This window comes from Crassostrea angulata, chromosome 6, assembly GCF_025612915.1.
Source record: "Crassostrea angulata isolate pt1a10 chromosome 6, ASM2561291v2, whole genome shotgun sequence".
Taxonomy (NCBI): domain Eukaryota; kingdom Metazoa; phylum Mollusca; class Bivalvia; order Ostreida; family Ostreidae; genus Magallana; species Magallana angulata.
In genome coordinates this window covers 34,266,090-34,281,404 of record NC_069116.1, presented here as the reverse complement: position 1 = coordinate 34,281,404, position 15,315 = coordinate 34,266,090, and the positions used below count along the sequence as shown (strand labels likewise).

Below are 15,315 nucleotides of genomic sequence, written 5' to 3'. Positions count from 1 at the left end.
TTTCCTAAAAATACATATATGTAGCTTCACAGTTGCTTCAACTGTGCTTCTATTTTCTGTGCCCTGTGTTCACAAATTATCCAATTAGATAGTAGATTAGATTTGTTAACCATATGGTGTCAAAACTCGTGCGCGTGTAAACAATCGGCTCCGAAAACATATTCATCGCTCACCAAGACAGAGCCCAGAAAGCCGCTTCTACAACCTGGCATATTTTGACAACTAATTTGATATCATTTGGAAACGTTTATTTCTTATGCGTGTGGTCCGAACATTAAAAACTGAAATTATTTTGGTCAATTTTAAGAAAGCTAATATGGTTAGAAATATTCTAATTAATTAAGAAAAGGAAATAGTTTTTCCGATGTTTTTCCATGCCTTTAGCTTTGATTTGTAGAAACATCTTAAAATCCAATATATGATTTATTAATAGGAGAGCAATTTGTCTGAACAAATTATATTTTAATGGTTTGGCTAATATCTGGCAAGGACCACGTGTTCCAAACTTGATTGTAGTGTAATTACCGTCTATTAGTGCGCCCCGTCCACGGACTCTCGTAAATTAGAGATCTGGAGGGATAAAGTCTGCGAGAATTCCATCCACTAATGTTCATTTCATAGAATCTCGTCATCAATGATTCTGTTTGTTTAACTTTCAACTTGAACCTATCTTGGAATCGATGTGGTTTTTCCCCTTGATTTTAATCCGGTGAAGCCTACGTACAGAAACCACATTGCCCAATTCCTGAACTCATGGAATTGCCTCTCAAGTATTTCTTTCACAGTGGAGACCATCATCGTTGCTTTTGGTTTTTGTCTTGCTTTTGGGAGGTTTTTTACTTTTTCAACTCTTTCGCAGAAGAGAAAAATAGGTTTGATTTGGGTACGAAATTTCGCCATTAAGTTGTCATTTTCTTTTGACAAATGTAGATCCATGAGTGGTTAGCCCTTTTCTTCTGGCAATAAAGATTCCGCGTCGTGTAGCAGAAGTTCTCTTTTGATAAGCAGTTGAAAATCGTAAATTTGATTAATCATGTAATTTGTCACTTCAAAGATATACGTCTTGTTTCTACTTTTTGACCCGGGTTTGCTTGAAGTTCGCCTGACTTTCGGGAATTCATCAGTTTGGTGCACGTAGCGTGCTTTTGACTGATGTTTTCATCCCCTCTCCCCAACACCACGCAAAACTAAACTAAAAAAAGAAATTCTATTTAAATGCACAATGGCACAAATCATTTACAGGTTAAAGTTAATTGTTGGTTAACTGAAATACTATATTACTCTTTTTTGTTTACTCACAACTACATGTAGATTGCTTTTTTTTTTAAAGAACACACAACCGTCACAGTTTTTGATCTATCGGCGGAAGAATGTTGAAATGAGTACTGTCTGCCCGTCTGTAAATCGACATTCAGATAGCGGAAATATATATTTTTCATCGTATAACTTCCTTGCTCGAGCCTCAATATCACAAATCTTTTTTCAGTTAAAACAGGATTACTAAATTTACTTCTGTATCTGGTACCAGTTTAGAAAAATGACCTAATTAATAAGCATAGAATAAGTAATGTGAATCAATTATCTCATAATTTTTTTTAAATATTTGTTCCTCATTAATAAACGGGAAAAAAATCAGGCAAAGTATATAGCTATCTTTGCGATAAAGTTTTTAGAAAGAATTAGGTTTTGTGTAAATGAAAAAATTATAAATTACAAATGCTCTCACAGAAAACTGACTTGGAAAGTGATTTCTGTGAACGAAAGCTTTGTTTATATGTACATGTGTATATATTATAATATGAATAAGAAGTTAGTTTACAATATACGTATATTCATATTCGGATTAATTTACGTGTAACCGGTGAGTTGTGACATACAAACTTGTGTTTTACATTGACAAAGAAATCAAAGATTTATGAAAAAGATCATATATACTTAGTTATATTTCTCTAAAACATTAATTGAAAAAAAGATGATTCAGATATTTCTCCATTTTAAAAAAAAATCACCGTTGAGCCACGGTACCTATCCTGATAAAAGTTAGCACCGATTTAAAATTTTGTTTGATGGAACAAAACCTGTAAAGCAGGGACTCGCAAAGAACAAGAATTATCGGCAACAATATTGTTTTCTTTTAATCTGATTATATTTTATTTATATTTTGCTTTCAACAGTAAAATGAAAAGTCTAGTACAATGATTTCTTTTTCTTTCAGGAAAGATCACTCGATTCAGAAAAAATTACAAGCTGATCTGTTTTCTGTTTTAGTATAGGCTGCTTGTGTAAGAAAATAAACAAATCGTGAACTGTATTATAAATATTTAGGACAGAATTTACGCTTGAGTAACAGCAAGTCTCACGCGTTTCAAACGATAAAAATCGAATTTAATTTGATTATTTGACATTTGGGCATTTACTAAAAGCAAATGCCCTGCACACATTAGAATATTCTGTAAGAAAATATATAATTCACGAGATATAGAATGTTAAATGTAAACAATAAACGTACAATTAAGTTGAAGCTGTTGAAAACCATTCGTTTAAATAGATAGTTGGTTTATCTTATTATATACTTTACTGGTGTACCAAGAGTTTTGGTATTAAAACATGAATTTTAATTTAGAATATAGTAAATAAAATAATGCTATCTCTTGTTCGAGAAAAAAATAAAAGAATGTATGACAATAAAGAGTTGTTTTTATGAATATTTTCACCACAAATTCTTTAAACTCCACACAGATCTATTTGACTTTGATATCATTTAATCAGATGATCATTTTCCAGATTTGAAATTGTGGTTAAACATATAGAGAGCGAAAAAGGCGCGCTTAGAAATTGTACATTTGTTTCATTGTGCTGCAAACGAGTGTAAAACAGTTTTCATGCAGTCCAGTATTTGGGAATCTGTTTATACTCTAAAAACGTTGAAGACGAAAAATCATCACAAATAGAGTCGTCATATCAAATACAAACCAACCAATGTTCAGGACGAATTGAAGTATATCGTCAGCCAACCTAGACATAGGTAGGCCTACACGGAGAGCACGGACTGCACGGACTGACGTCAGACTCCCAGTTTGATCCCTATACGGAAGAAATTGATGTTCCTTTTTGTATTGCGTTGCGGACAATGTCGATTGTTCAGTTACTTCTACTCATTTTATTTGGGCAATTGAAGAGATTATTACAAAAACGATTTCTTGAAATAAAGTTAATTTGTGAAAAGTCAGAAGAAATTGCGATTTCCATAATTTTAAACGAATAAATAACTAGAGAATTTTTTTAACCACTCACTATTTTCATTATTGTGAATAAGATTTATTACAGATATTTTCAATACACAATACAGTATTCTAAGGGGAAAATTTGATTTTAAATTAATTTCATTATTCCCTTTTTCGAATATACTAATGACGGTACCTACCGAGATTTTCTGAAACCAACATGGTTTTTTTTTCATTTTAGAATATGTAGAAGTCAATAGACACACAATATTTAAAGTTTATTGTTGGTCACATTCGATGTAACTCAAACAACCTATTTTCAAATCTGAAATTGTTCGAAGAAGAGTTTTAAAACATGTAAGATTTTTTCCTAATTGAATGAATTCAGTGTTAATACATATCATTTACTGCTTGGTTTCTTCGTGTTCGATGCAATTGAAGTTTAAACGCGTATTTTATGGTAATTATAACTCAGACTCCTATACTCTGTCCCGAGATTTTGCTTCCACCACTTTTTGCTTGATATTTCAATAATAGTAAATACCTTTGTGCTCAAACTACGTTCATCCACTAATATGAAAAATGTCCAGATTATCTGTTTTGAAACGCCCCCTCTACCGCTTCAGGTTTCAATACACATACAAAAATTGAAAGTCTACGGAAATTTTGCATTGCATCAGCCATTAAGAAGCCCGGATGATAATCTTAAAAAATTACGCGATGTATTCCGAGTGTATTTCAAATGGAGAAAAGATGTAAACATTTCCCATTACAAATCTCCGTAAGAAAATTGTTTTCGTTTCTGTGAAATTTTATGAGTGAAAAGGGATAATTGTTCAATGAAGATATCTTGGATATATTCCCTTTCATCGATTTCAATTGTATTTCTTTCACAGGTATGTGTATTTTTATTAAAAATCATCAAAAATTGATGGAAGCAATAATTTGGGACAGACTATTATCATCTTGACGATCCAACCGACAATCAGTATCATCCATGGAGTTTGTAAAATTGGTAAGCTCTTTCCAAATACAAAGACTGTATCTTAAAGCAGAGAAACGATGACAATTTTTATTATATATTCATTGTATTTGAAATACTTTGGGGGATTTAGTGTAAAATTATTTTGATAATTCAATATAAGATAAAGGTTTGCCGCTGAGCGCTGATAATAGACGATTGTATCAAGTACTTTGGGTTGCGATGAAAACATTGTCAGACCAATTACCTGACAATGAATCGTTGAAAAAAAAGTATAGATAAAACACAGCAAATCAGAATATTTTGTGTAAGTTTATATATAGAAATATACAATACATTGTATAGAATAAGATCCACATGTCAAATTGCTAAAAATACAATGAATATTATCAAAATGTCACATACAACATTAAATTACTAACACACACAGTCCATTTTTCACCAGAATCATACATGTATCATATTTTTTTGGTTTTATAAAATATTTCCGCTTTCCAATGAGACGAGATTTTGTTCTGAGCAAATTCTTCATTCGATCAGCGAAGTCACATGACACATTTCTCGGTATAATATGGCGCATGGTGCAGCGCCGAATTCATTGCATTTGTTCCATAGTGTCCAAAATATGGCTTCCTGTCACAAGACGTATTCTGGCTATAAGAAGGTGCTTGAAGTCGCATGCCTGAAAAAAAAGACAATTAAGAAAATTAGGAAACATGAAGAAAAAAAATCAAACTTATTGCATACCCAGGTGGACAAAAAGAGAACTCAAAGGATTTTTTTCCGGAAATCTCAAGAAAGAAAAATATACCCAAGATCACGTGTACTTATTTTTCTATGCTAACCATCTTAGACAGGCGAGATGACTTATTCATTAGGGCGAGTTCACGGAGGGAGTTATCTGTTACAATACATCTGCTTCGTTTTCGGGACAAATTACGTTCCCATTAAGAGGATCGGGCTCCCCTCAATTCATAATGCACGTTTTGGAACGTTGTAGAAGCCGCCAGGTCGCTTTGTACAACAGGTGTTGAAAAAGTGTCTGAATTTCACCCGAGTCTAAATTACATGTACTAACTAATGTTATATCTTTAAATTCATTATGCTTATTAGAAGAACTTAGTGTAGATACTATTGAAATTTTTTTTATATTATTACTTTATCACAAGAATAGATGTAGGATTGATGAGATATTGTTTGTGCAACACGAGAATGTTGAAAGTCCTGAAAATTTTGTATTCCTAATTTTGTGGTTTTTTTTTGGTTTGTTCTATTTTTACAGCTGAAATGATTGAAATATGTTTAGTGTTCTGACTGTTTTTATTTCCTACACTAAAATAAGTTTTGTTTTGTTTTGAACTGAAATAAAAAAAGACATTGCACAGGTTTAGTTCTTTTCACTGTGATACTATATTACATAAATTGTTCAACTTAATTTCTAATCCAATATATCGGATATTGCATCTCAAAATATTGTATCGTATTGGAAAATTTTATTAATACACGCCCTTAATGGAAGTCATCAACTGTGATTTTGTATTCATATCATATTTGCATCTTTTACTGGAGTTTGATACTCTCTCGATACAAATATAATATCTAGTGTATATAAAAAAAAAACAAGCTATATCGTATTATAGAGGAGCGATGTCTTCATACTGGTAAGTTATAAAACCACATCTTATTTTTGAATAAAAATAAATATTTGGGGAAAAGAAGTCAATCAAGAGATACTAACTTTTCGTATTGAATTGGTATGATAGAAAAAGGTACAAATTCGATTGATGTCGAAAAAATAACATTTTCCGCCGAAAAAACATGTATGCAAACAAAGCTTTATTTTCCAAGATGAAAATTTCCATATCAATCTGACACCACACTAAATGGTGTCACGCGGATCCCCGTAATTCACAGTTATCGTCAGATCGTGTGTGGGGCTTCGTCAGATCGCCACAAGGGTACCACTGGTGGCCCTTCAGACGGAGATAAAAACATGAAGAAAGTGTTTTCCACACGATAAAGGTGAAGCAACCGACAACGTCAAACCGCCATGCGGAGATAAAACGCCATATTTATTTGCTTGACACTGATGTAATAGTTTTCATTATGATTTTTTTATCAACCGATTTTTTTTTCTAAAAATTTTCGACTTGAAAGAATTTTAGAATATAAGCTAGTATTTATATATATAACATCCATAAGGCACATTGAATGACTTTTGGCAACGATGAACAGTAATTTATCATTTTGATTTTTAAAGAAATTTATAAAAAAAACAAAAAAAAAAAACGACAAATGTTGCATTCTTTTCAAAAGTTATTTTTCGCACATTTTTTGTAAAATAATTAAGAAATAAAATCTGCAGAATAAGAAGAAAAATCGGGTTTTTTTCTTTGGTTTCAGAATAACGACTGCCAACGACGCAGATTTCTAGTCATATGAACAGTTCATGCTGCGAAGCCCCACGAAAAATACGCATCCTTACAAAGTTTTTCGTTCCGTTATGAAATCATTGGATATTTCGTTACTATCTATATATACATTAAATTGCTTTGTCAAAACATTAGACAAATTTTTGACGAGGAATCAAGCATTTTCGTCTTGTCTTGATTCTGTCGTGATCGTTTTTGTGTGAAAAGAAAAGATTTGGAGGTTCTAGGAACCCGCTAAGACAACAAGAGAAGGAAAAATTCCGCTTTCCCTTACACTTCCGTGCGAAAACATCGTGTTTGAAACCAAATACAACAAGAATTATGTTGTTTTCCTAAACATTCTCTCACGAATCATCACTTCTGATGAGGGTAATGCGGCGATTCTTATCCGACAAGAATAACCGTGAAATGCCGCTCATCGACCAAAAGCTTTCAAGATCTGTGGTTTCTGACCAGTCTTATCTACAATCTAAAGAGGTTCCGAATTATGCAATTCACCGTATCGTCCGAAGGAACGGAGGTTTACTTAACCCCTCCGAATAAATAAACAATCCCCGCGGTGTCCGAGCGGACCCCAGTAATGAAGCGTTTGATAGTCCTGATGAATTATCATATGACGATCAGTTTGAAGTGGACGCTTTTCCTCTCGGGACTTCCCGGGGGTTCACATTAAAGACCATTAAATTATCTACACCCGAGGAATAACATTGTTTCAATTTCACAGTTAATCGCCGGCATAAACGCATGATAATATTTTCATACCCGACTTATCCGATATGGTTGATCTATATCTATGTGAATTGCATAATTGATCGTTCGTTCTAATGCGTATTATGAATATATTTGTAAAATATTATTTTCGATGTTTTTCAGATTTAAAAATAAGTATACAAATTACACAAAAAGAAAAATTATCAATTTGATAGATGTAGATGAAATAAATTAATTTTTTGTTTCACACTTATTCAAGTTTACAAAATATTTGACACTTGCTGATTTTACATATTCAATATGATATACTATTTACTTATAACGTATCAGTTTTTGCTGCATATAGTACAGTCAATATGATATACTATTTATTTATCACGTATCAGTTTTTAGTGCATATAGTATATTCAATATGGTATACTATTTATTTAACACGTATTAGTTTTTAGTGAATGTAATATATATAAATGAGAGAGAGAGAGAGAGAGAGAGAGAGAGAGCGAGAGCGAGAGAGAGAGAGATTCGTAATGTGATTTATGGCCAATGTACATCTAATTCTTAATTAGTGACCAATTTCGTCAGAGATGAGGGAGTCTGACACATACAGAACAATACGGATCCCGACCCCTGACACGCCCCTGGAGGACCCCGAGGTATCGCAGGGAGCGCTATCTGATGTGTCAGGGAGGGGCTCAATTAGTGGACACTTGTGTACAACCACGAGTCCTTCATGGTTGAGCTGTACGGAATATCTGATTTTTCCCATTAAAAATATAATTAAAATAATAAAGGATTAATTTACAAGTAATTTTGATAAATACTCGCTTTGATGATATTTTAAATTTTCATGCGACAAAACAATTTTAGAAACAAGAAGAATGAAAAATTAGAAGATAATTTCGAGCACATGCAATTTTGTAAATTGTTAATGTAAAAATAGGTAGCAATGAAGTTATGTGCTGGTTAATTTTTTTTTAACGTTACCCGATATTAATTGTTTGGAAAATTAATTTAAAATAAAGAAATAAAACCAAACCAATGTATTTTTGTGGGTTTAAGTTTTAGTTTTGTTGCTTTTAGGCCTATTACATTATCATTTACCATTTTGCGACAGGACACAGGCGGTGCATGGTGGGATTGCTTGCCACGGCCTCTGGTAGATAAGGTCATGACATCTGTATCGCTGTACCGATCTGGACATTAATTCATTAGAGGCGCTGGATAATCACCCCTTTTAGCTCATTAACAACCAGACACATAAGTTACTGTCTGGCGTAAACACTATGTGAACAAAAGCCTTGCAGTCTCGTACCAACGGTTCAAAGATTTGCTTGATTTTATATTCCGAGGAAAAAGTCAATTAGATATTTATGAATATTTACTATTTAATCATCATATCATGTCATAATCTATGAATATTCACTATTTAACCATCATATCTGTAACCAGTGTTTTCTTTTAGTACCTCAAAGAAATACGTATTTTTTTCGATTTGATTAATCAGAAAATATTTAAGATTTTTTAAAACTCGATGTTGAAATTATAAACTGATTGTTTTTCTTTTTTTCAGATTTTATATTTTAATTTCGTTAAATGCATATTTTAATACTCGGCATGATGTAAACAGTCGTGTTATATACAAATAAAATTTTTATATTTTTTAAAGTATTCATTTAAAACTTTTAATTACTGGTAGTTTATATAATTATCCGATTTTTTTAAAGCAATTGATCGATTATATACCGAGTTTTGGAAAAGTACACGTAATCCTTGAAGGGATTCTTCTGGTATCTGGGCCTAGTTTTGAAAACACCCCGTCGAATGAAAACACAAACGTGCTAATCCCTCACACGTGGAAAGAACATTTTTCGACCGTTTTGTAATTTTTTAGGTGGGTGAGGAATGCTCCCTCGTGAGTTGTGTCAAAAACGATGTCAGTTTTTTTCCGACGAAAAAACCCGGCGATAATTGAGTTACTTCTGTTGCAAAATTCACTAATTAATGCGCCGGTTTCAAACGTGCAAAAAGTTGATAAGAGAACTGAATAGTTTCTTCCTTAAAAAATAACAGAAATTTTTGCTGTTTAAACATTTCTCATTTGACGTCGGGGTATAAATAATGAGTTAAAGAGATATATTTTTTAAAATATAGATGTACCTGCAAGAGCTAGATCCATAGGTTCTGATGTGGTAATGGTGTTGGTAACATATGGTGAAGGCTCCCCGGAACCGGATGGAGATATACTGGGAACGGAACCTGTGCTTCCCGCCGGACTAAGGGGTTGCTGTTTGGAAAAACGTTGCGTTGTCCACGCCATGGAAAGACCTTGCATATTATGGTCTCTGTCATATAAGGGGAGATTACCCGAGGGTCCACTCTGAACATAATCCCCCTCTAATCCGGACATAGCACAACTGGACCCGAATCTTCCACTCCCGGGTAAATTAAAACTACAATTTTGATTGTACTGATGCTGAACAGTGGAATAGCTTGATGGGTGAAGTCCTGTGGGTTGTGACGTCATCATCCCTGACGTGTCATAGGGCTGCGAGGAGTTCACTGCACATTGCATGTTCATAGAATTCATATTTGTATTTTGAAAAAAATCATAATGGGACCCTAGCATTGGAGATCCAGCGGGAGTCACCCCATTCATTCCGATCATTCCGAAAGGCTTCAGAGCCTGACATTTTCTTCGGAATCCTCTTGGACGGCGACGAAAGGAACCTTCCTCGAACATAAATTCGGCTGCAGGGTCGATGGTCCAGTAATGTCCTTTCCCGGGCCGACCGAGGCCCTTAGGTAATTTGATAAAGCACTCATTCAAAGATAGATTATGTCGGACAGAGTTTTTCCAACCTTGGTATGTTCCTCTGAAAAATGGAAACCTTTGTTGAAGAAAATTATAAATTTCACTCAATGTGCATCGTTTGTTAGGGGTAGCTTGGATGGCCATCACGATCAAAGCAATGTACGAGTAAGGAGGCTTTTCCTGACGCCGAACCCCAACTCCGGGTTTCTTGGCGTCTTTCGGATTTGGTTCCTCCGTTGTAGTGGTGGTCGGTGTTTCCTCGGAAGAGTCCTCATCGTCGTCATCAGAAGTCGCGTCATCATCGCAAGTGTCCGGTTCGGTTTTGGGAATTATTTTCCCGTCCACGTCCTGAAGGATTTGCAGGTTTGTAGAAATATCCTTGCTATCCACAAGGGTTGTTGCAGTCTCCATCTTGTTTATTTTTCTGCGTTCCCAATAGTAAACTGACCGATATTCAGACTACTATCTAGAGACCTCGCACAAATAAATATATCAACAAACAAGTAAAAATATACACTAAAGCCAAAATATTATTGTGCAAAAAATCGGTAGTCCAACAGTCACACACGTAGAAATATATCATAAGAATATTAGTCCATTTTTGCCTGTTCTAATCGTTTTCATTTCACTTTCGTTGATAATGTCATAAACTTGCGATCATGTTTGATTAAATAGTACATCCAAATTCCCATTTTATGCATAATTTGCCGAGAATTATCGCATCAAAATGCTGCTGCTCGATTTTCGGCGATTCGGCGTTTTGATTGGTGGAATGTTAATGAGGCGGGCGGCCCCTTTCGCTGTCGGTTTATCGGTATTAACCAGATTCAGCAACAGGGGTAACCCAATCTACAGCAGTGTCCCGCGGAGAAAGATAAAGCGGAATCAGCGTACAATTCTTCCATACAAATGTAAATATCCATGATTTTTTTTATTTACACAAAAACAATTAAATGAAGAGATACAAATTAAGAAAAAATATTTTCTTTTGATTAGGACGTTATTTATTATAAAATTTGAATCCAAGATATAAAAAAAGAGCGAACGAAAAAGAAGTTACACACACATACACAATGAACTTTTTACCAAACAAATGTTCTAGCGTTTTGTTCATATTTACGCATATAAATTTCATTTTTCATTTGATTTTTCATTATAAATTCAGTTAATTTTGAATAAAACTATTTTTGATATAAGAAGGGAATTTTAGATACCCGAAAAAAACCCATTGACAACAATAATATTTTAACACTAAGAATAAATGCTTAAACATAAAAATACAATGTAGTTCCCCTCCCCATAAAGCTAAAAATCTCGATAATTAGACATGTAAATATATATTTTTATACATTTTTGTTATATATTTATATATATTTGCAAAGTTTGCTAGCTAGATCGTTTTGTCTATTAGCTATTTCTAAAAATCTTCTGGAAAAAAAAGTATTATTTCTTTTCGGCACATGCAAATTTGAGCATATTAAATCGATCAAATTTCAAGCTAAGAGATAATGACAAGCTTTGTAAACAAATGTAGATTTCACTTTAAGCAAACGATGCCCATGGCAATATGTTTGTTTTGAAAAATCAGTTTAATTCAAATTTATTTTTTATATTCAAACCAACTGATTGAAAGTTTTTGAAATAATTTAATCTTATAGAAATTAAACTTATACAAAATAGTCAATTTTGGACGGTGAAACCAAGAATTTAATTTTTTTAAAATATGAACCTGGCATTTCGCAATAGCCGTCTTTGACTTTCGTTTATATCATGAACTTTGTATATACTTTGTATATCATTGTTGAATTAGCATTAACAATCTTACATTGTTATACTTACATTACATTATTATACGTTCCTACACTTCAGAAAATATTTCCAACAAAAACAAAATCAAAAAAATTGTAAAAGTTTAAATCATCATTTATGTTAACTGAAAGTACACGTGCCAACACATTTGAGAAAAGAACAGTTATATGTTTATGTGTGTTTTGTGTTATTGTTGATGCCAATAAGATACCGAAAACAATAAATATACGTTCACCTTTAATTAAATAAGTGAAAATAAACAATCATACAACAGGGAAATCTATTTTTTCTTTAGGCTTTGCATCGTATTTAAACATTATAAACAGCAATCAATGTACGTTGATTAATATTGCGAATAATTTTAACAAATGTACACACGTCACACGTGTGTAGTAGTACTTTGGCAGTTATAGATCACGATATGATTGTTTTAATTTCATTTAGATAATCTGATTGCCTCGAGATAATGCCCCGATGACTCGTTTCTTACTGCGCGAGAGTCTCGCTATCTCTCGTCATCTCGCTTGTGACGTCACTGACACCGAGACCTGCTGCTATTACCTCTCTGAGCCCTTTTCATTTCATAAATTACCAAATATTTGACACATAGGTCAGCAGCTATGTTGAGAGCTTCAAGACTTTTTATTGTTGTGAGAATAAAAAATCCCTTTTAAAATATAAATGCCTTTCTGAAACTATGTTGTACAATTCCAAAACCACACACGAAGTTGTGCAGATTTTTGGTGATATTAATTGTTCAATATATGTGTAATGGAACCCACGTTAATAGGATGATACAAAAGAAAAGCGTTGCATAATGACTCTCCTTAAAGACATTTATAGTTCCTAATAAAGATTTCATATGCTTTTTTACGAGTTTACCGAGTGATAACGTTGCGAACAACGTAGGTGGCGGGGTTAGAAGCTGGCACAGTTCTAGGAATTATTGGTCAATCAAACTTCTAATTATCCACGTGTTGAAAAATGAAATATTTTTTAAGAAGTCGCGTTAAACGGAAAAAGGGGAATCTCGTTCATGCAAAACAACGCGAATTTATCACCATGCAACTAAAGGAGAAACGTGCAGCTTTTATTTCTTGTAGGCGTAAATGAATAATTCAAATGGAAACTTAAAAAAAGATTTTGTTTGAATGGAAGAAATAGTATAAGAATGTATAATGTTTAAATTTCCGCCATTCACGTATTAATACCAATTTAAAAGTGTAATTTTCGTTATAAAATGGAGTATATGAATAATTTAAGAACTTTTCTGCGATCATAATTGGTTTCAGCTGGGCACGAAGCACAATTATGTGAAAAAAATATTTGTCTAAAATTCTAAAATTTGTTTTTATGTTAAATGTTAGTTCTGACTTAAAAGAAATAATTATTTATTTCAATAAATATTGTCTATATAACTAATAAATATTAAGATAATATATAAATATTTCAATTTATTGTTAAAATTGAACAAATCGAATTTATATATATATCTTCTGTAAACTGTTAAATACCAAACAATATTAAATACTAAAATTGGATCTGAGATTTTATTGTACATGTAATGGCAAATGAAGGGTTAAAGCTATTGTTTGTATTGAGTTGTTTTTAAATTTGAAATATATAGATGATTTAACTTTAGCAAGCAACATCGAAATTGTTATGTATTTATTGATGCCTTTTTCAATGTATGAATTTACAGTTATAAACAATAAAAATGACATGAATTATATCCGCTACATAATTTATGAGTTGATTAAAAACGCGGAAAGGTAGATAAAATATTACAGCACAAAAATGCAATTTTATAAAAAGAAATGTTCAAGCTAATTAAAGATATATAAAAACCAAGACTGTTTTCAATGATTGCCTTTAAATGATTATTAAAATTGAGCTTTTTGTGTAAATTAACAAGTCATATCAATTTTTATAAACCTGAATTCAATGCAATCTATCACAAAATTATTCAAGTACGAAGGGGTTTTATTATTATCTGATTTACATATATTATACTATATTAATTTTTTTTTTACAAATACCAAAAAGATGTAGAACACCAATGATGTGATTGTTTTTAAAGCAGAAATTCTATAACAGATGACGACCTTTGGATGATAAGAAAAAGGCAAAGCATAAATCAGTGATTTTGGGTGGTATGGCATTTCCTTGAGATATAGAACTCTTCTATCGTCGCTGTTTAAAAGACAAACTGAACTTGCGACCCTGTTCTGGCTCCCGGCGTATGAATACCGAAGACATTATATAGTCCACCTGTAAAATAAAAAAAACCTGGGCCGTTTTGGCAATTTCGCCAAACTCTGGTCAAAACAGATCAAATTCTTTTGGGTTTCTTTGATTCTGATTTCTGATCCGAACTTCTGAACACTGCATTTGAAGCTAATCAATTTTTCTCTAATGGATGCTATTATATTCCGATTTTTCTTGCTCAGTGAACAGATCTTACTAATTACTGGCGATGAAATGACTAAATGTAAATAAACGATCATCTTTCATAGAGAATGACATTATTCTGAGCATTTCTATCCGACCTTCATGGTCTTGCATCCGTCGAAGATGCGATGTATTGAATACATCTGTCCTCCCTAGAATCATTTCCTAGCCATACTTACTTTCCTCCATCTTAACCCGTGAGCAGATTAGTTTAGAAATTTAAGACTTTATTTGTGTGCTTTATTATTCATATTTCAAAAGAAAGAAAATAGTATCAAGAACTTGTTCTATATGATCTGATAAAATACATATTCAAGAACACTCAGTGACAAGGACTAATTAGTAACGTCATTTGTTTTAATTATGTGTTTTTGATGATCAAAGATCATATTGTCAAAGTAATTCAACATATTTACAAACAAAAACACCACAGATTTTGTCCACAGTATTGAAGTGTTTTTGATGTGGTTTTTTTCAATTACGCATTTTTTTTACTCAATGGAAACAAAATTGTCAAAAACACGAATCAATTTTGAATATAAAAGAGAAAATGACAACTGTTTACTACGTCATCAATTCCCTCATTGTTACGTAGCTGCGAAAAGAAAAAGGAAATTATTTATCAACGTATTCATGAAGACATTTACACAAACTGATGTATTTTTTCAATACATTGTATTGCTCCTGTATATGCTATTAGGCAGTTGCTTATTTAAGGAACTTTATAATATTTTGATAAAGGCGCGAGTCTAAGGCAAATATTTAAAGAAATCGTCAACAAACAGTATGAGAACACTCCGATGTATGTTTAAAATGTCAAGCGATCGCCCTAATCTCATTGTAACAATGACAGACAAGTGTTCCCCTGTATTGTAGGGAAGCATTTCCATTCTT

The 15,315-nt window shown here is 32.7% G+C and overlaps 1 protein-coding gene across 1 annotated transcript; it reads right to left on the bottom strand.

Moving 5' to 3' along the window:
* Positions 1 to 4,499: 4,499 nt before the first annotated feature.
* Positions 4,500 to 10,841, bottom strand: LOC128186496 (forkhead box protein F1-like). The gene is made up of 2 exons (XM_052856286.1): positions 9,507 to 10,841; positions 4,500 to 4,888 (listed from the first exon to the last, which is right to left on the bottom strand). Exons 1-2 carry the CDS (start codon positions 10,570 to 10,572, stop codon positions 4,752 to 4,754), a joined length of 1,203 nt encoding a protein of 400 aa, XP_052712246.1. The 5' UTR covers positions 10,573 to 10,841; the 3' UTR covers positions 4,500 to 4,751.
* Positions 10,842 to 15,315: the final 4,474 nt, after the last annotated feature.

Coding starts and splice junctions, on each gene's coding strand:
- LOC128186496 (XM_052856286.1), bottom strand. CDS start 10,572: ATGGAGACTGCAACAACCCTTGTGGATAGCAAGGATATTTCTACAAAC. Junction 4,889..9,506: donor TATGGATCTAGCTCTTGCAG/GTACATCTATAT, acceptor CTTTTTTTTCAG/GCATGCGACTTCAAGCACCT.